The 20,480-nt window shown below is 46.1% G+C and overlaps 1 protein-coding gene across 5 annotated transcripts in view; it reads left to right on the top strand.

Moving 5' to 3' along the window:
* LOC121595297 (signal-induced proliferation-associated 1-like protein 1) overlaps window positions 1-20,480 on the top strand; it is a 78,763-nt gene that overhangs the window by 48,208 nt on the left and 10,075 nt on the right. Inside the window, exon 1 of one of the 5 annotated variants that reach the window (XM_041919185.1) lies at window positions 4,190-4,824. The exons of the other annotated variants lie outside the window; for them this stretch is intronic. Coding sequence (XP_041775119.1) covers window positions 4,792-4,824 — 33 coding nt within the window. The 5' untranslated portion in view covers window positions 4,190-4,791. Of the gene's footprint in view, window positions 1-4,189; window positions 4,825-20,480 lie in introns of those variants that run through there. 5 annotated transcript variants of the gene reach the window in all.

The raw sequence follows: 20,480 nt of genomic DNA, 5'->3' as shown, positions 1-20,480 counted from the left end.
GGAGGAAAATCTGCACCAGCAGCAACAACAAAGCTTCGATACGATTGTATGGTAATTTTCTAATAACAGGTCTAATCATGATGAGCAGACCGGCGGTAAACATGGTTCGCGCGAGGAATCAAAACAAAAGAAGGTAAAATAGCGCCCCCCGAACAACATTTGGAAGGGAAGAGAATGCACAACACCGCCAGCGACGCTCGGCGCACTTGCCGAAGGAAGGCACCCCACGCAGCCGGTGGAACAAACAGATTCGAGACAGAACATGGTCAATCTCTCGCCCTCTCGGCTTGGTTTGTTGCAAAAAATGAAGGAAGCACACACACAAAAAAAACAACGCCTCTTTTCAGTCGGAACGGGATCGATGACTTTTCCCTTTTTCTTCACTGCATCAACCCGCGCGCGAGAGTGCATTCGTGCGATCGGTGCATTTGTTTTTGTTTACGACTGTGGGGTGTAGATTCTTGTTGCTGTTTTTTTTTTTGGTTCGTTTTCGTTCCATTGGCGTCGTTATTTTTTGCTTCTTTTAAAAGTACAAAAACAGGAAAAAACGCTGTGGTACACAGCCCAACTTCACAGTGATCGCGGACGCACAATGCTTGATGAGGAGAAGGGAAGCAGCACTAATAAAAAAAAACCGTCTACCCCAGAGAGTACACATTTCGCGAGTGTGCAGCGAACCGATGCACAATTTATTATCAACTGATTTCCGGTCATGCTGGTGCTGGTGCTGCTGCTGCGGGCGTCTTGTTCGGGAAGTTTGTGATTGTCTCTTGGGAACGAATGGGACGGTCTTTAAGATGGGGCACAGTTTGTGTTGTTCGCTGCACAGCAGAACGGAAATGCAATAAGCGCGGGGAAAACGTTTGCACTAATCGTTGCAGTGGGCTTGCAGAAGAATATGATTGTAGTTGGTACAGGAAGAAGTTAATAAATTTTCTACAGACTTGATTGCGTAACAAATATATCAAGCGATTTGTGTAAGATTGCTTGATATTCAAACACTTTAAAATGATATTTTTTATCGGCAGAACGAATAAATACAAAGTAATCAATGTTGTTTGTTTGCTTTGACTTTCCAGCCCAAAAAAGACGACATTGATGTGCAACCATATATATCAATGGTTTTTTTATTACATAAACCCTTAATTTCATAAGGTTATGTTACACTCCATCTTTTACAACACACTATGAAGTTTTAGCTTGGGAAACGCTGGATACAATAATCATTCCATTTACAAACAGTTGAAGAATTTTGATTGGTTTAAACTAATTCCTTTTCCTCTTCGTTTCATTTCAGGTAAGCACTAGCCTCTCCCACCTCATCCTTAGTGTACATCCAAACTATAGACAACGAGAATCAGTAGCACAGCAGTTTCCGTGAGTTGGAGGAATGAAATAAGAGTTTACATTTTTTCGGGGATAAGCAACAGGGGCAATCAACATGTTTGAGGAAGACGATAATGAATGATGGTTCGTTTGTTTTCGGGCGTCAAAAAATGCCTTTAAGTATGCTTTCCGCATTGCTTGACACTACGGGCGGGGGCAGCAAAACAAGTTCTCACTATTGTTTCGCTGATTTTGGCTAGCGAACGCAGATATAGATCTTGAATTGGAATCACTCAAAGGCGGAAAATCAATTCGCAGTGTAAATTACATAATTACTTTCGGTGGTTAATTTATGCGAGTAACCTTCGTGCAGAAGATCACCAGTGTACACAGAAAGAAGCCTTTTTTATAAAGGTTCTTTCAATGTGTCATTTTTCGTGCTAGTATAAGTAGCATTGCGGAAGAAGCTTTGGCTTTCATAACCTCGAAGAATGACTAACTGTTGGCGAGCGGTGTCGGGAGTTATCGTCGCATCAACTGTCATAATCAAAGCGGGGTGGTGGTGGAATGTATGAAGAGGGAGGCATACCACAAAAGGAACTTGACATTTGGCGCTTCGTGTTTATTACACTGCGCCGAAAACGCGATACACTAATTACAGGTTACTGAATGCTCAGGAAAAAATGCACTTGGGAACATTGGATGGATCTTGATTAGTGGTCGTCAGCAAGAAGTATCACGTGCTGTGGACATTCCTGTAGCAGCAGATCTTCTCCAAATGAAGCAATTAACCTCCAAACAGAAGGAAACGTTTGTGTGGCATTTTCCGATTGCAACACGGTGCGTAATATGTGAAGCTCCCCGTTGACTAACAAAGGGATCGCAAGATGGACACTCTACCGCAGAATGTCATCATTAGCATCTCAGCTGTCACTCGCGTCTCAATTAAGTTACACCGACGACGAGCGTGAAGTCTGAGCTGCAGCCGTTTTTGGGGAAGACAAACGAAGGAAACGATTGTTTCCATTACAACGACACACACATTACCGCGGCCAGTTAAAAGCGTACGGTTTCTTGCGTACGGAGCTGCAAGGTGCGTAATTCGCTTCGGTTGGTTGACGAGCCTCACTGTTGTGGCATTGTTGTGTTGTGTTACAGTAGTGCGCTAAGCAATTGTGTGACACAATCCAAAGCCCACCACCCCCGGTAGTTGTGCACTAAAAAAACACACACTGCGTAAGTGGTGCACAGTTTGTGTGGAGCTACTTAACTCCTTAAAGTAACATTACCGCTCAATTGAGCATTGAAACTCGTATTAAACTTGCATCTCAAGTATCGTCGTAACTGTCGGATCATTGGGTTTTTTTTGGGGTAGTGAAGGAATTCCATTGTTACTAAGATTGGAGGAGCGTTTATCGCGTAGGTTTGTGTATTGTGTCTGACTCTTTGGATGTGTTATACCCTCACCCGCCAATCCATCAGCAATCGGTTCCGGCTGCGAAGTAGAGCTGCTCAAAGTGTGGTCGCTTATGAATGCAGGAAAATGTAAATTTCCACACAAGAGACACTAAGCGAAAAAAAAGCAAAAGGGTTGACATTTTAATGAACGCATAGTGGAACTGGTGGAAAACAACTCCTCATTGGTGAGAGGAGGAGTTGGGTGAAAAGAAAGATGACAGAAGTGAATTGTGGCACCCCATTGAAAAAGCCTAAAAGCTGAACACAATTGAATGGTGGAAATAATGTTGTCAAAAGCTAAATCTAAATGGCACCTCGCTGGTTTTCCAATTGTATGATGGACGCGCGAGGTTGTCCAAGACACAACCAAGACGCCAGACGATGGAGGAAGATGCTGCTACTAACGAAGCGCCTACTAATGCACAACAAAAGTGTGAATCTAATGGTTGTTTCCGGCGAAGCTTCCTTTGTTTTAGCACTCTAAACTAGCGGGTCAACAAAATCGGCGGAAAACCAGCGAAAATTGTAGGTGCCACCAACACGACGCGCGGGACACACTCCAAAATGAGCTGTTGAATGGGCTGCGGAAAACGATGAGGGCAAATTGCGTAACCCGACACCCTGAAGCGCGGCATCACTCTCGTTTTGTCGTGAATGCATCAGGTCGCTGTTTGGTAGATGGCTAATGGATTGTAGTGGAAGGAAAATGACATAAAGCAGAGCCTCCCCTATAAAAAAACTCTAGGTAGAGGGGCCGTTGAGGAAAAAGCATCCATCTAATTGCTGTCGCGCTCGCGCGAATTTCGGAATTTATGTATAGCTTCCCCGGCCCAGATGATGGTTGCTTTTGGAGGAGACGATCGCGAATTAATGCAGTGCTGATAAGCTGGTTCGAGCACTAGACCTTGATTTAATTAGGCTCCTCTTGTTTCGGATCTTGCCTAACATGGAACATCAAGCTTCCCATTGCCCATGCCCATTGCTTCTCCCCTCATCTGCCTGCAACCGAGCAGGAAGTGACAGGTTGTTTGTTGCTGAGCAATGGCATGAGCTTCTAAAAATTGGGATGCGCATTTCCTTGAACAGCCACTTGGCCGAGGGTGCCGCCATTGCTGCTTTATTCTTAGCGTGCTCCCAAAAAGCGAAAGGAACATCTCCGCAGCAGCAGGTAGTGGTAAACAATCGTTTTAACACTCAGTGACAGGGTGACGATAATGAGCTTGCGAAGTAAATTTTGCTGACCGTATCAGCATGATCATCAGCAGCGCGCACAGCGCTTTACGATCGTTAGAGCGGACGGATATTTAAACGATCTCTATTTGTAAACAATGGAGATCCGCTAAAAGTGCGCTTTAATCATTCCTCGAACTGAGGCTGGGAGGGAAACACAGCAGGGGGAGGACATAGGACAATCAAGCGAAGCAAAAAAGACGTCCCAAAGTGAGAGGGATTAGTGTAGTTTTCGTGAAAAATGAGCTGCCACGCATAGGGCCCCAGTGATTCATATTTCGACACATTTTCCGAACACTTTGGCCGAAACGGTTCGGCGTGGCGGTTGTGCGTCGTGCTTGGGTGGTAGCTGGTGGTGTTGTACGTTTCATCGCGTAAGTTTCGGAGTGTCAAAGAAGAAGACGCAGAAGAATCAAACACAAACAATCGATTAATCTTGTTGCGCTCTCGGTGATGACGAGGTTTCGTCGTTTATCGTAAGGAAAAGTGGCACATTCGTTCGAACTCCTCTCCCCCGTATTGCTAAAAAGGAGGTGAAGGTGTAAAGTGTGACCTAGACAGTGATTTTGACGTATCCAAAAACAGGGCCAGATTAACTACGATGTGAGCTGTGCGCTCCTCCCTGGTGTAGTAGGAGAGGTTCTACTGTAACGTTCCAAGTGTGTTGCGTGGGATGACTGTGAATTTGTGAACCGTGGCCGTGCGGCCGTGTTGATTACCATTATCTTCGCATGCTCATCGATCAGCGATAATTCTTGCTTCGCGCTTCAACCCGTCATGGAGTTTATGGTGCACTACTCCCTTTTTAAGGTAATCATAAATTAATGTATTCCTACAAAAATCCCGCCGTCTCCGATGGTGTACCACAGTGACTGTAGCGGAGAGTGGAGGGTGGCTGCTGAAGCACGTGCGCGCACACATTTTAGGCACCATAAAACGCGTACAGCTCCAACCAACGCGAACGTACGATCAATCGAGATCCTAACCTCAATCGTTGGAGGTGGTGAGGTTGTAGACGCCCGAGCGCGTCGTTCGCGTTTGTTTGGGACATTTAAATATGGCGTAAAAGCGTAGCATCGAACAGGCAAACCGAGGGGGGAGTGATGAAGTGTTTTTTCTTTCCCGCTTACCCCCGTGAGTGTTAGAAAGGGAGACCGAGCTTGTTATGGTAGGAAACCCTTCCGGGCTGTGGGAGATCATGGGAGATGAAACTTGAAGCAACAAAGGTGTGCAGCGTGCGGCAGGCTCCTCGTGTAAGATAGCTCCCGCAAGACTTGCAGAAAAGAGGGCTTTGTGCTCCTTCTCGAACACGTCACGGCGCAGCGTTTGAAGGCTCCGGTGCAAAGGAAGGTGGCCGCGGGACGAGAAGCCGGCGAAGGAAAACCGGTTTCTTCTCAACTCCAGAACGCTCGATGCTAAGGGGGTTACACCCGTAGGACACAACGAAGCAGCGCGCGCGCACCACAAAAACCTCCTCCAGTGACCCGTCCAGGTCCAGGTGTGTGTAGCTTCGGTGGGCTTTTTTTCTTTCTGCTTCTTTCTCCCGTGCTGCTGAACTGTATACGACGGATCAACGGAGGTCTTTCTCTCGGCCGATCGAGAAAAAGGCTTCCCGGTGCGGTTTGTCCCGTCCCGTGTGTGGTGCGCGTGTGTTTGTGACATCTCAGCTCACTGCGGTGCGCGAACACACCAATACTTTGCTGGAGGTGAGGCTGGAATCGAAACGAGGAACAAACCCTAAAATGATGGACATTAAGAGGTGGTTTAGTCGATGGTCTATAAAAATCGATGCGATGTGTTGGTCTCTCTCTGTCTGTCTGTGCGAGGTGGCGAAGGGAAAGAAAGTCTTTTGGGGTCTCCATTTGCGTAGTTGGAGAAAAAAGAGTGGGTTCGCTCTTGGGGGCCTATCGGCGAATTTGCATGACCGTGAACGTGGTGTCGAACGGTCGTGGTCAAACGCGACCATGATTTTGGGCATTGGACGAGCGGTAAAATGGCTATTTTGGTAAAGTAGGCAAGTCATTTTGGCTCGCGAGAAGAATTCATCAACAACTTTCTATCTCCAAGATTGGATAGCTTTGTTCTAGAAGTATCTTGTGCAAAAAATTGGTATAATTGCAAATGTTATATCAATGTTGAGATTATCTTTGAAAGGTATATAAGGAAGTAGGATAGCCATAGAACCCCTTATGCCAGAATTGTTGCTCTTTGCAGGTTCTCAATATCCCGTTCGTGATGTCGCTCTCATTGATTGCAAAAAATCACCCTGACAAGAACACCCGTTTTGGAAGACGGTCATATTCAAACTCCCATGCCCTCCCAAATGAAATCTTTCCTGTGTGTTTGTGTGCATCACGCGGGCTCTGTTGTTGATGTAGGTTTTTTTTTCGTGTACAGAAGTGGAAAAAGAGAGATCGAGAAGCATCAACAGGATGTTGCCATTGAACCGGCGCTGCAAGATGTGGTTGCTGCTGGAGGGACTCGCAAACGCGGCAGGTACTTTTGGTTGCCCCTCGAGCACACGGCACGGTCTGCTCGGGAAGATGCGGGTCAGAATGGAAGAAACCTTTTTTTCTCCTGGCTGCCCGTTTTCGTCATCATGATCATGGTTTATTCTCTGGCCAGAAAGATATGAAAAGCGATGAACCGAGAAGAGGAACCTACAAAAATGGTCGTTTGGACGCGGGGACATGAGGACACGGTAACGAAAGCAGCAGGACGAGCAGAGACCCGAAGAAACATCGGTTATCGATTTCAAGTAGTAACGTGTTCGTTTTTTATCTCCTCAATTCTTCCTGCTCCGTTCTGAAATGCTTTGGGAGGAATTGCGTTTTTTTTTTTCACTGTGCTTAATTCATCATGAGCATGATGGCTGCGGTGTGTGCCTACCGGAGTTGCTGTTGCTCCTGGGCTGCGAGAGGAGAAAGAAATAAAAAAAAACCTGTATAGCTTATGTATGAAATTTGTTGTCGTGCCTGGAAAAAGTTTGGTGCTGCATGAGAGACGAAACATTTTCTGAACATGGAAATGAAAAGGATAGAAATAAAGAACATCAAGATTACTGTAACGAAAAGAAACTTCATTGAAAACTGAACCCTGCCAGCACAGTTTATGACCGCGGGTGCGTCGGGTGGTGTGGTGTTCTGTTATTGGGTTGGGAAAGGGAAACTTCCTTCGTGATTAAAACTCCGGTGGCTGTTGCGAACGATCAGAGTAGCAGAAGCTTAACGCCTGCAGAACCTATACTGTGTTGCGCAGGAACTCAGATCGTTTCTGGTGTGTATCTTCTGGTTGTAGAAGTGTTGCGGTTTGTGGCGAGAGGACCTACCCAAAAACCAAACCGGGTGTTTTGGAAACTGTTTTCAGTTTGCTGCCTGCTTCCTGGCGATAAAGCTTCGAATTTTGGAGCAACAACAGGGTAGTGAATCACATTATGAAACGTACCTCGGGAGGCCTGACGCATTTTTTGGATGCCCTTTTTATGTAGAACGAAGAAGAGTTGTTTTTCTTATTAGCCATCAAATTTGCAACCGGAAGTGAAAGGCGGCGGCACATCTTCCCGGGAATATGAATACGAGATGACGAAAAGCGAACCAAAAGAAACCTGAAGAGCTGTACGTAATAAATTACAGAGCGTTTCAAAAGGCGAAGATGTCTTTGCGGGACATAAACTCACTGACCGCAATGATGGGCCTTTAAGCTGAACGATCATTCACGTGGTTTCAGGGTAGCATTAAACGTATCACACTTTATAAAACTATCAGGGTTTAAGATTGTTTCATAATAATTTATAATTGAGTTGTTATTCTTTGGTGGTACAGTGTAACTTAAAATTTTTAATTTCAAGCTCAGACATTGTACATTAATCACCAGACATAAGCTTTTAATGTTCGCAGTATGTGATACGATGAGCAGTAAACAGTGTCGCTGATTCATTCATTTTAATTTTGTGTCGCTCGTAAAGCTTTCATAAAATTGTCTCAGGCTTATAAGAGTCTCAGTAAGTAGATTAAAATATACGTTATGAGTGCGCAGTACACAACCTTTAAATGTTTACGGTGCGTGTGAGTGTATACGTTTGGAATAGATTTAGATGTTGCAGAGATACTCAATTGTCTTAGTTCTATGTTGTGCTCGTGTCGTCCTGAGCAGGAATGGATTACCCAATTCTTTGCACACGAACAAGCCCCACGAAGCATTCAAGAAGCAAAACAAAAGGTCATGCCCTCTTAGTTCTCACTGCGCATTTACAAGAGCTGAAGCGCGGAATATATTCTTGTTGGACCGTTCTAAAATCCCTTCTCTTCCCCCCTTTCCTGTGCAGGGAGGGGGAGCTTCTTGAGCGCCACAACTGCGAGCATTGGTACATCAACCAGCAAAAACAAGAGACTGCTTTACCACCTCGGCGTACGTACGGCGGAAGCGCAGGGAAAAGCGAATGAAATTAAAATGCGTAAGCGATGAAATACATTTACACAAAATTAAAACAAAAACTACTACCCCGGGTCCGAGAAGATTGACGGCTCCATCCGCTCGCGAATGAGGGGGTACTCGAGAGAACCTGAACTCCAGAAACTCTCCACAAACACACACACACGGGCGTCCAGGCCTTCGTTCCCGAGACGCGGCGTTTTAACGGCGTGTTGTCTGCCTGCCCGCTTCGAAAATAAAAGCGGAAGGCGCAGACATTAAAATAATGTAAGCCAGGCCAGGTTGGCCCTGGCAGGCGGCTACCCTGGCGAATCTAGAATACATTCGGACTAGAACGGAAACCATCTAAACGTACGTTTGGTGGGCTATTTGGAGGGAACGAAGGCTCGTCAGTGGGGAATGCGGGAAAAGCGAGAACATTATTTTTCCAACAAGCACGGAGTCGCGCTGCCGTCTCGAATGGTGATGGTACTCCAGAAGTGGTCTTATTCTTTTGCGCGAGTAAGGTTTGTCTGACATTTGCTCCAAAATGATCACTTTATGGCTTGAATTCTGTCCACCAAAGTTGAGTTCTTGCAAATCTCTCCGTTGGTGTGGGTTGCATGCGGTGAACCCGATTTGGCAATCAGCATAATATTCTCAATTGGAGCATTATTTAGCCGTACTTTACATACACACACACCATTTTACTTAGCGCATTATTCAGCACAAGCTTTCCGGTGGAGCACCAAAAGTCGTGCCCTGGTCTTTTTTGCGTTCCCTTTGTCTACCCGATCCATCCATCCGTCCATTGAACATCACGCGAAATCGGCTTGAATTGAAACGCCATCCCGGCTGTGTTCGGATCAGCCCCGAGCACAGGGAAAAGTAGATTTTAGTACCGTTTAAAACATTTTATTTAAAGCCCATTCGTGGTGGTTGCGAAATTGGCTCACTTAGGTGTAGACCGTGGTCGACGGATATGCAAGCCCCTGCCCCCTCTCTATCTACTGTGGGTTCCAGTTGACTTCAGTCGCGCCTCGTCGGTAACGTCAGTCTCTGTGCTCATGATGCTTTAGTCATGCCATCACGAAGCGCCATAGCCCGAAAGCGTCGCAAAGGGCATCCGCGCGGAGTTGACGAAGGCTCCAGATTTTAGCCGTTTGATTGGGAATCGTGAGTTCTTCTCGGAGCTTCGGGCGTCGTTTCGTTCCCTCGGGAGCAAAAAGTCCAGAGTTAAGAAGATAGGTGAATATAGCAGAAACATTGCTTAAATTCACCGTGCCCCCGATAGGTTTGTGTGCAGTACTCTTGGTTCCATTTGTTTTGTTTTCGTTCTGCAAGCGGGAAAAAGAGCCTTCTGGCCTGAATTCGTTTAAATCCGTCAGTCGGAGCTGAAGGAATGCAGGAAATTTGCACTAAATACTCATTGCACTGTGCGAGCACGACGGTGGTGGTGGTGGTATACGGTATATGCGATCGAAGATCTGATGATCCTACGGCTTGGGAAGTGAAGCGTGTTCGGAAAAAAAAAAAAAAAAAAAAACGGTGTGGTAGTTATGGAATATTTACCCCTCTGTGTGTCAGATTGACATGAAAACGTATTCATGATGAGGAGACGTTTAAGTCGTGATGGAGCAGGGAGAAATTTTCAATCTAATTGTGTGTGCATGTTCGTGAGTATCGCTAAATCCATCCGCCTAACGGTATATGCACCATTTATCGATACTGGAACGATATGTAGAAATGGTTGTGCTACTCTTCGTTTCGGTATAATCCGAGCTATACTCGGTACAATTAAAATGAATGACAAGTTATCCACGCCATAGTGAAGCATCATACCGGTGGGAACACCTGTGCCATCACTAATTGGTTCCTTTTTTGGCTGAGCTTGTGAATGTACAAATTATCATTCAGAATGAAAAAAAAAAAAAGACTGAAGATACTAGGAACAGAGAGACTTCAACACATAGAGTGGAGTAATTATTTCCAAAACTAATAAACTAATAACTGCGTCAGCAATGCTTGACTTCCGATAGATACCAGTTGGGAAGCGGGACATTGAAACCTATTCCCAGGTCTCTCAGGCAACAGTGTTTTTGCTTTATGCTTTATGCTTTATGCCATGTCTCTGTTATACATCACCCGGACGTAGAATTAGTTTGAATGTCTGTACCGTATTTCCCTTGTATTGCTTCGTTATTATGTCATACCAGTCGTAAGCTTCAGATGACAGGCGCGTCTGTTAGACGGCCGTAAGATGACTCACGACACACGTTTCGTTGGATGGAAGTTTGGCACGTGACTTCTAATAGCCCTGACGTTTATTATTGAGAAGTGTGGAATAGATACTATCTACGTTATTTCATCTTGATGTTTGTTCATGTCATTGTTTAACCCACCAACCGTGTTTCCGATCGCGCGTGTATGCTATTGAGAGCTTAAATAGAAGCCAGATTTGTTTTGCGATTGTGCTTGGTACAATCGATCACTTATGCGTGAGCGCGAGCAGCTTTCTGTAACAAAGTGGTCTACTCTTCTTGCTTGGTAGCAGCACAACGTACGGAAGTGTCCGAGCGTGTGTGTGTGGGGAGTTTGGATTCCCATCGTATGGATATCGGATAATTTAATCTTTCCGGTCCGCACGGCGGTGCTGCTTGGTTCGATGAATCGAACTCGAAAAGAACGAGTTAATTAGGCATCGATTTCCTGGAGGTATTGAATTGGTGTGGAAAACACACAAACGAGTATAAAGCGAAATTATCAAGCAAAGATCGAAGCGCGAGCTACTGCGGGCTGGGAGGCTAAGCATGAGAATGGAGCAGCGTGAAGGCAGTGAACACGCAAATGAGAACACGTAGAATGAGTCGAATGGTGCGTAGTCTACAGCATCCGTACGGGGATGGTTGTTATGGAAAAAGGCAAACCATGCCTCCATTGCGATGATATACGAAAGGGAAATTGATTCTTTCCGCTGTTTTTTGGCTGGGCGAAGTATATCGCGCCCGTGACGAATACGATTATTTTACCCGCTGGTTTGTCTGGTAGGGTTTATAAACGCTTCCAGAAGACGCCATCGTTCCGCATGTTTCATGCAGACATAGGAAATATAGATTTTTCAAGAATTTAGAGGCATTTTTCTTCTTCCTGCTGCGCGTACCATTCTGATTCTTGCGGTCGAAAATTGGCTAATGGGCAGTACGGGTTCGTGCCATGGCAAATTTCCAAAAAAGCCTTCACAGTAAAGTAGATAAACAAACAAAATTAACAAACGTTTGGGATCCGCCAGATCCGCTTCTATTTAGGCATACAAAATAAGGCGAACAAACAGATCAACTTGTGTGCAGTACTGTAGGCTCTCGACTATATGCGGCTGGGAATAGTTGGTTGTTTTGGTCGTTTCTGGACACTGGGAATTGAAGCGAATGAAACGCAAACCTCAGCTGCTCGTGTCCTGAAAGGTATGTACACATTTATGGAGCATCAGATTTGTGTAGGAAATCGGTGTGTGTACTGGCACACAGTATTGTTCCCTTGTGGCGTTACGAATAGGCTCATGATCAGTTGTTAGCGTAGAAATTATGGATTCTGGACCGAGCGCTGAAAGGAAGTGGCAGATCATTAGAGAAGCAAATTTGGCCCGTGGTGTGGAGCTGTTGTTTGCTCATATTCTGCTTCTATTCTATTTTGCCCTCACACCACACGTTAAAATGCTCGGAAGCTTGAGAAGAGATGGAACTTGATCCGGTGAAAGGAATGGGAGCGTATTAATAATCAAATTATACTGGGATGATCTTCCTATGGATGATGGGGGGCTAGCTTATATATGGTGTGCGCGAAATAGAGTGTACCTTGGGAAAAGCAGCATCCTATAGTCAGTTATTCTCGGTAGCCGGGGCCAATGACAGACTTAATTTTTAGCCACGGTTATTCCTTTCCCATGGAAGCGTGTGTTTTTTTTTTCAGAGTTTGTAGTGATTCTGTGAAGTCATCTTGTCTGTATGCATGGCAAACGCGACCGCGTGGTATGGCTTCGGGAACAGTTTCTTGATCTTTTGAGGCCCGACCTACACTTGAGCAAACACGTACCTACACGCCAGGAGAAGATGGAATTCAGACTTTCTTCCTCGGATATCATCTTTGTAGGTCTGTGTCAACGGGGTTCATTCATAAGCATCGAAGCACCGGCAGCATCATTAGAAGACATACACATACACATCTTGTGTGTGTGTTTATTGAGAGTTGCTTTCCTGTGACAATGTTACTCGTGTTCGAGAAGGAAACAGGTTCCCAGCGTGTGTAGTGCCGTGGGCGTACGTCCCGGCATTAAAGTCAAATAGGTTTTGATAAGACTAATTTAATAACCTCTTGAAGCTCCGAGTGTCTGGGGTTAGGTTATCCTCATGTTGCGATATAATGTAGCAAGAGAACCTTTATAGATGGGATCGGCTGGAAACATTAAAATAATGAAATTAAATTATGGTGATCCAATATCTTAGACACACCGAAGCGTTGGAAGGTTGGTCGCTAAGATATGAGGTTCGTTTTTAAGGTTCTCTTTAATTTTGTTTCTACACATTCTTATTGTTCGAACATCAGGACCTTGAACAAGGATAAAACAAATCCCGACGCTACGCAAAGAAACTGGAGCAAGAAATAGAAACCGCGGCCTGAATGAACTAGTTTTAGATCGGACGAACGACGGGGGTTGACGGAAGAAGTAAAATTTCCCTTTTTGTTTGCCTCCTTTCCATCGCAGGACGACGCTCTTCCTTCGTCCAGAGCGTGAGACAATCGTAATTTATGATCATATCCCTAACGCTACACACACGCGCTCCGTCTGCATGGCCCGAGAACGCATCCCATTCTCATCCCAGTCGCTTAGAGCGGACCTTTTTGTGTGTACCTTTTCGGGAGAGTGTTAGATGTTATTTTTTCTTTTCTTCAAAGAAATAGATCTGATATAGCTGCGAGTTTGGGCGAGGTAGAATAAACTAAACGCCCGACCCACGCGACTCGATAATGACCGGACTCTGTTGTGCGCAGGTCGTGGTTTGCGACGCGTTTCCGGGCGGCGCAGCATTCTTAGCTGGACCGACGGCTGCCGTTTAGTCCAGGTCAGGGTTTATTCGCCGATCGGCTATGGTTTTTGTGTGAGCTCTCTGTGATGTAAATTATCGCCCTGTTATTGCTTCCACTTCTCACGCCAAAGACGACCGGCGGCGGCACGGTGATCGAACTGATTGCGGGCGCATAGAACGTTTTTTCTTTTGACGATCGGGAAATAATGATGGACCCAACGCCCACTGCTCTCGATGGGAAGGTTTATGTGGTAAGATGTGGTGGAAATGATATCCAAGCTTGAATGAAAACCGCAGGCTATTGAAGCTGCGATCGATTGGTTTAATAGTCCACCTTCAAGAACATCTCAAAGCAGAGAACTACCTCCAGAGGCGACAATTTGATTAAGCGGCACTGGTGGGGAGGAAGGCAGCGTGTAAATTGAATATCTCAATTTAGTTCGATACGAAGAAATCTTCCGCCAATTGACTGCAATTGACATCAATTGCGCCTTGCGGAACTACGATATTGACAGTGAGGATGCAGACACTTGAGAGGCGCTCCATTCGGCCGTACATTACACAATAGCGATTCATAAACTTCGCTATGAATTATCAGCAACCAGCTGCTGGCTAGGAGAGATTCATTTGCGAAAAGCTTAAGCTGCACATAATTGTACGCGGCTCAGCACAAATCCAACCGCTCGCTCGTCATCTGAGTCCGGACGTCAAGGTCTCGGCTGAAAAGTCACGATCAGTGTGTGTATGCCCATAGCCCATGTTTTCATATCACGTACGTTTTGATTTGCTCATCAAGCCCTAGTGCGCCTGCGTATGGTGGTAGCTGCTTCCGCTGGTAGGTTTTGCTAATATTCTTTGGCCTTTGATGGTCCACTTAGTTTTGTTTGCTCCACGAGTCAACTGATCCAGCAAGATGCAAGATGAAAGAAAGGCTTTGTTTCTGTGGAGTAATTTCTCTTTGTTCTTGCATCGGTGGCGTAATAAAAATCGAATGTTCTTAGCGTTCTATTGGCACCTCATCATAAGCCATCTATCTTGGAGACATCATAACCATAAAATGAGTCATAATTCAATCACTCCAAAGTGGGGAAGAGCGCTTGTGGGCGTGTGTTGATGAAAGAGATCGAAAAAGAAGGGAACCATCATTCATCAAAAGTCGAAACCGTTTAGCAGAGGAAAACAGTGGGATGTTAAACAACACCATAAGGTGTCGATACAATCGTCTGTCGAACGTGAAATTGCCGCAAATGGGAAGGAGTGTGTACAGTGAGTAATTGCTTTCGTTGAAGAGTTCGTACCAAGAGAGCAGCCGAGTTCTACCACTTCAAAACCCTCACAATCGGTTCCCATTCTTACCGTAGCCGCTGTGCGAGGTTGGGTGATGTGTGTGGCGTTCTAAGTTCTGTTTTCGTTTAATTTCGTCAGTACACAAAAACGAACCGAAATGAAATGGAGTTGGAATGCGAAAACACAACAAACATACACTATTTGAGAGCGTTCACAGTCGTGGCTAGTAAAGATCACTTCAGAAAACATTCCTTTTCGTTGGCCGTTGCCGTCCGCCCCAAAACAATCGACTCATTATGTCGGCGGGGGACGACGGCTGAGGATGAATTATTCAAACGCTTTCGTCACGCGTTCTCGCGTTCGCAGCATGGTGAAGTTGTATGTGACTCCGCAGACAGAGGCTTCTTCTTGGTTGGTGCTGTCTTTGGAACTGATTGAAATCCCCAGTCAGATATTTGCATACGAAACGACGCTCTCGCGCTGACCGTTGTGACGATCGGGTGCGATGGATTGGAAGAGAGAAGACCTTCGAAACGTGACTGGTGTGTTGGTGGATTATCACTCGTCCGTAGTGCCACACGAGTGTCGCTTGGCGCAAGAGCGAGAAGAAGGATCGTGGTGGAATGCGTTCTAGGAAACCCCAGCTGAACAGTGTTTCAAAATATTAAATTGCATTCCTATGGCGAGATGTTGCTGTGCAGACGCAGACGGCTACCGTATGTGAGACGCTCCAAAGGAACAAGACGTCTTCAAGTTCCTTCTTCACCGGTCCCTGGAAGCCGCCGTCTCTCCTCGATAGGAAACGCAAATTAAACGACACAGTGGAAGACACAAATCTCCCACATAGAACATGACACGCAACGCTGCAATATTGCGCTTGAACCATGACGACTCGTCGGACTCTCCACATGGCCGTGGTACTCTTTAGATCGCGTCGTCCGTCCCCCCTGCCAAAGACACTGAAGCTCTTCAACGGCGAGCCGACGCGCTACAGGTGGCAAAATCTGTACGCGAATATAACTTCTACGCCTTCTTTTACAGCGAAGAATCCGGCGACAGGTGAAAACATTCCAACATTATCCTCAGCAACACAGGAACCTCTCACACACCCGTGTGACAACCGGACAAGAATGGCAAAACAATGGTATTATTGCAGTGAGGAGTCGCGAGACGCGTTAGAGTCTAGGGGAGAGTCATGTTTTCTATTTTATTACCACGCTCGCTTGGGTGGTGGTAGTAGGTTCGCGCTAGCTTTGATCGTTTCTTATTGAGCGTTGCGTAAGCTTGCGTTGTGACGGTCCAATGGCAGTGCTTGACCTGCCCATGATATCCGATGTCGATACCTTCTCCATCGTGTGCCGTGTTCCGGTCAATACCGTAATGTTTTTTTTTGCGTTGAAGTTAGCACTGACATAAGCAAACATATTCCGACTTTGCCACGCCATACTTTGGTTTTCTAATTGTCTTAGTGCAGCTTAAACGGTCAGAGTGTGGCCACAAACACAAAGTACGTTCCGACGAGAGAGGGAGGCTCTTTGTAAGGAAAGAGGGTACGGCGTGGATACCGTTACCGAGGATAGTTTACCGAGAGTTATTGTCGCCAATGTCAATTAATGGTTCCGCGCCTCAATAGTTAACGTCAATGCTTCAATGTTTTCAAGGAACTCCTCTAATGTCAGGGGTAATCGATGGCAAGAAGAATGTGAAGAATGTGCATAATCGAAACGCCTGTTTTTGTGTTGAGCTCTGGCGGACGTGAATTGACATTCTTTCGAACCTTACCTTCCAATACCTACGATGAAGTAACTGATGCCGATCGTGCCAAGATTGATCGTAGCGGAATTCAAACGGCTCAGACTTTTCCGCATCGTTGCCAATGTGTGGTGCTCGACATGTTAAAGACGAGCGGACAAATGGTTCCACAAATGAAGATCTATGATTCCGGCAGGAGTCATTTGCCCCTTATGGGTGCGAGCACCCGTAATAAGTTTATATTTGAATTGCTTTCAATAGAGCGGGTGCAAAGTTGTGTATGCGTGTTTCCCCGCGGCCCCATTGGCCTCATCTCCAGAAGCAGCAGTGGGTAAATGCACTAGAATAAACACGCATTGTGCTCGCTTGTTGCTGGTGTGTGATGCCTTGAGCGAATTCTCTCTAATGCAAAGTGACTAATGAAAGTAATGTGGCCGCCGCTGCTGCCGTTTGTTCTCATGTGTGTGTGTGGGGGGTCAGCGAATTAAGACTGGGCAATTCGCGCTCGATCACCAACCCGCGGCGAGAGCAGTTAATGGGCGGCTACCGATGACGACGCCTACGTAAGAGACTTGTTGAGACGTTTTGCGAAAGGTCGTTGTCCTCGACGAATGCGTTGTTGTATGTTCGTTTTTTTGTTGTTGCAAAACTACACGCAAAAACTGTTGGCGCCAGACACTACTGTGCGTGTGTGTATCGTCAAACACCGCCGCCAACCCATTTGGCCCAAGAAGCCGGTGAAAGAATTCTGGAGCAGTGGACTTTCTGGAGCAAAGCAAGCGCGCACCACATTAAGCGAGCAGCGAGTTCCATTTGCTGAGGAACCGGTTGGCTGTTCGGTATCGGTGTGCTCATATCGCGTTTCTCTAATGATCGTGTGGTCCGTCCGATTCAATCTAAGAGATTTCTTTCGAACAATTCTAAACACAAAGAAACAGGATTGTTTTTCCAAGCGGACAGAAATACCTCAAACGTTAGAATAGGAAGTAGTGAAGCGAAAGGCCGGCTTCACTATATGCACGGCGTCTCGTGTAAAAATAGTCATTAAACTGTGCGATGGCCATGTCAACGGTTTTAATTCTCTTTCCCTTGATAGAACGCCAACACAATAACGACACGGCGGGCATGATGGTGGCTAAACCCACAGCCCCAAAGCAAAGTTGGCCACCGCTTCCAAACGTGGAGTAGCACACAGTATAAATACCCACCGACGCAAATTGTTGTGTGTTGTGTCGTGTGGCAAGTTGTGATCAGCTGGAAGCGCAGGAGAACTAGGTGGAACTAGGCCACAGGGATAACTTACAACTAAAAAACCCTGCGCACCAACTAGTGGGTACAAACAACAAGGATTAACTCTGGCATCTTTTGGAACTAAATTCTTCGCCGAGGTCTCACGCGACCCGCACATGAGTTCTCACGCCTTACTCGAAATCATAGGTGACAGTTGACTATTTTTAATTTTATTTGAAGGCAACAGAAACCGTGGCGGCGCTACCGTAATGAGATTATTCAATTCCAACCCCTCATATGGGTTCCTGGTATGGAGGTATCGGCGAGGTTGCGTGGTTTTGAAGTGAGTTTTACTTGTTTTTCCTCGCTCTACAACTTCCAGAGAAAGCGAAGTCTTCAACACCTCCTCCAATGCACAAACACAGGGCTGTTGCAATCTTCATGTTGCAAAAGGGAATCCAGAGGGAGTTGGATGCGCAAGTACAGTGGTTGCATATTTATGAAGTGCACAAGTGCACCATGTGTGCACGCTGCTGCTCGCCCCCCGTTTACACCACTATCTAGAACACATCTTACCCCGGGACAGCAACAGTGGCCGGAGGAGCACTCAGCCGTGTTGTGTGTTAGTGCATGGGTTTGGTAACTGATACACTTGCGTCTCCCGCACTTGCGCGATGCCTCAGTTACAGGTTTCGTTCCGCACACACACACATATCCCCCAGCTCCAACACTGTAACCGACCCTCAAGAATAGCCCCAGCAGACGACTACTTGTGTTCTATTCTGATCTCCGCTTTCGACGTTGTCGCTCTGTGATACGTGGCCGACTATCGGAATGGAGGGATCAGACAGCATTCACACCACGTGTGTTTGTGTAAAGAGTTCCGAGTGTGTGACTTTATTTATTTACTGCTCTTGCTCCCCTGCTTCTGTGTGCGGGTGATGGGTGTGAGGATGTGTGAGCTGTTACTTCATGATATGCATTACATTTATGCTCTGTCCACCGAAAGAGGGTAATCCATCGGGATGATTCGGATCTTTGGATCTGGTCTCGCTCGTACTAGTTGGAGAGTTCATCCAACACAAATGTGACTTGGCTGCTTCCCAAAGCGGAAAACATCATATCATATCACAAATTACTCTCCATTATGTGCAAGCGAGAAGACCACCCGTATGACGACATCCCTTGGAAAGGGAGGAAGAGACACAGGAACTGCTCGTGAGGTTGTTGTGTATTTGGACCACACATACAATCTAGCGAGGGAGGAAGGCGTCGTAGCTCTCCAAGATGTAGTAGATCTCGGGGGGCATTTGGTCGTATGCGTAACAGAAGGTTGATTCGCTTTTACACAATAGTTGCAATTGTGGCACAAATTGTCTATTAGTCTTTTTGTTGCTCTTATTGTCACTTGACGATGATGATCTTGTTGAACTCTCTGTGCTCTGAGGATATCCGGGAAGCAAAGGTCTCTTGGGATTGTTTGTGGCGAGGTTTACTCGGTTTGTTGGCGTTAGAATCATTTAAGATAAGTATAACGCACTTCCTTTTCATGTTTCGTGTTCGCTTGGGTTTGGTTAAACCTTGCCGCGCGACACTTCCTGTAGATCTGTTTAGGAATGTTGAGACTGTAAATGGGGGCAACTGATGTTTGTTGGAAGAACAAAACGGTACTTCACGAAACTTGTACTGATCGGGCTCGATCGATAATAAAATGGATACGAATATGGACAATCCACCTTCATTGATGTGTGCAAAAATGGGTAGCCATCACACATTGCAAACTACCAGGAAAGAATCAAACTGTGTAGGAATGGTTACACAGTTGAGCCGAGATATAAACGTTGGCATATAACGATCACAAAGCATTCGGATGATTAAATCCTGCCACCGATTAAGTACGCATTGGAAAGGAGGGGGGGCTGTTTCGTTGTGAATTTATTGGACGTGATATCCAACATCAGTCATATGGTTTCAGGGTAAACCACATATGTGCACCACGAACCTTGCAGTGGACAAGACGGCCCCGCAACGGACAGGATCGTACCAACATGGTCATCATATCGTGGTGGTGCATCCACATGATATGATGATGCCATAAATGACTCGTAATTGTTTTCGATGCAAAGGGGGGGGGGAGTGGGGAATGGGCTTGGGAGGGTTGACTGAGCACACGCAATATGAAACATGTCCGCGAGGTTACCTCTCTGCGCAACGCCAAAAGTAGTCAGTGGCAGGATGATGGGTGATGGCGTAAGAGACGAACCGCGCGCAACATACCGCTTCGTTGATGTGCGCCCCCAAAGGAACAAAAAGTGCGTGTTGTACAAATTCACAAAGAGAAGGAAGAGAAAAACCACGCACGGTGTGTCTGTGCGTATGGAGCTTACAGATACAATAAAGCATGGGGACCATGGTGGAGCTCTCCGTTCGCTTTTTATATTGCACGTTACCGGTATGCCGCACCAACTTGAGGCTTTGTCATCAAGCGGCTTGCATTTGTCCGCCGGCACGGACGACCATCATCATCGTGTCTCCGTGTTCGAGGAAGGAGGATGGTTTGTTTACGTTTTTTTTCTTGCACAGCCCGTCCTAAAGGCACAGAGAGAGCGAGCGAGAGCTGTTATGGCGGAAGAGTTTTAGTTCACGCGATGCAATTGTAAATGCATCGTGAGAGACGGTCGGTGCAGTCAGCGCTGGGTCTAGGCA

Source organism: Anopheles merus, chromosome 3R, assembly GCF_017562075.2.
Source record: "Anopheles merus strain MAF chromosome 3R, AmerM5.1, whole genome shotgun sequence".
Taxonomy (NCBI): domain Eukaryota; kingdom Metazoa; phylum Arthropoda; class Insecta; order Diptera; family Culicidae; genus Anopheles; species Anopheles merus.
Note: the sequence above shows the minus strand (reverse complement) of the source record. Positions and strands in the feature narration are given on the sequence as shown.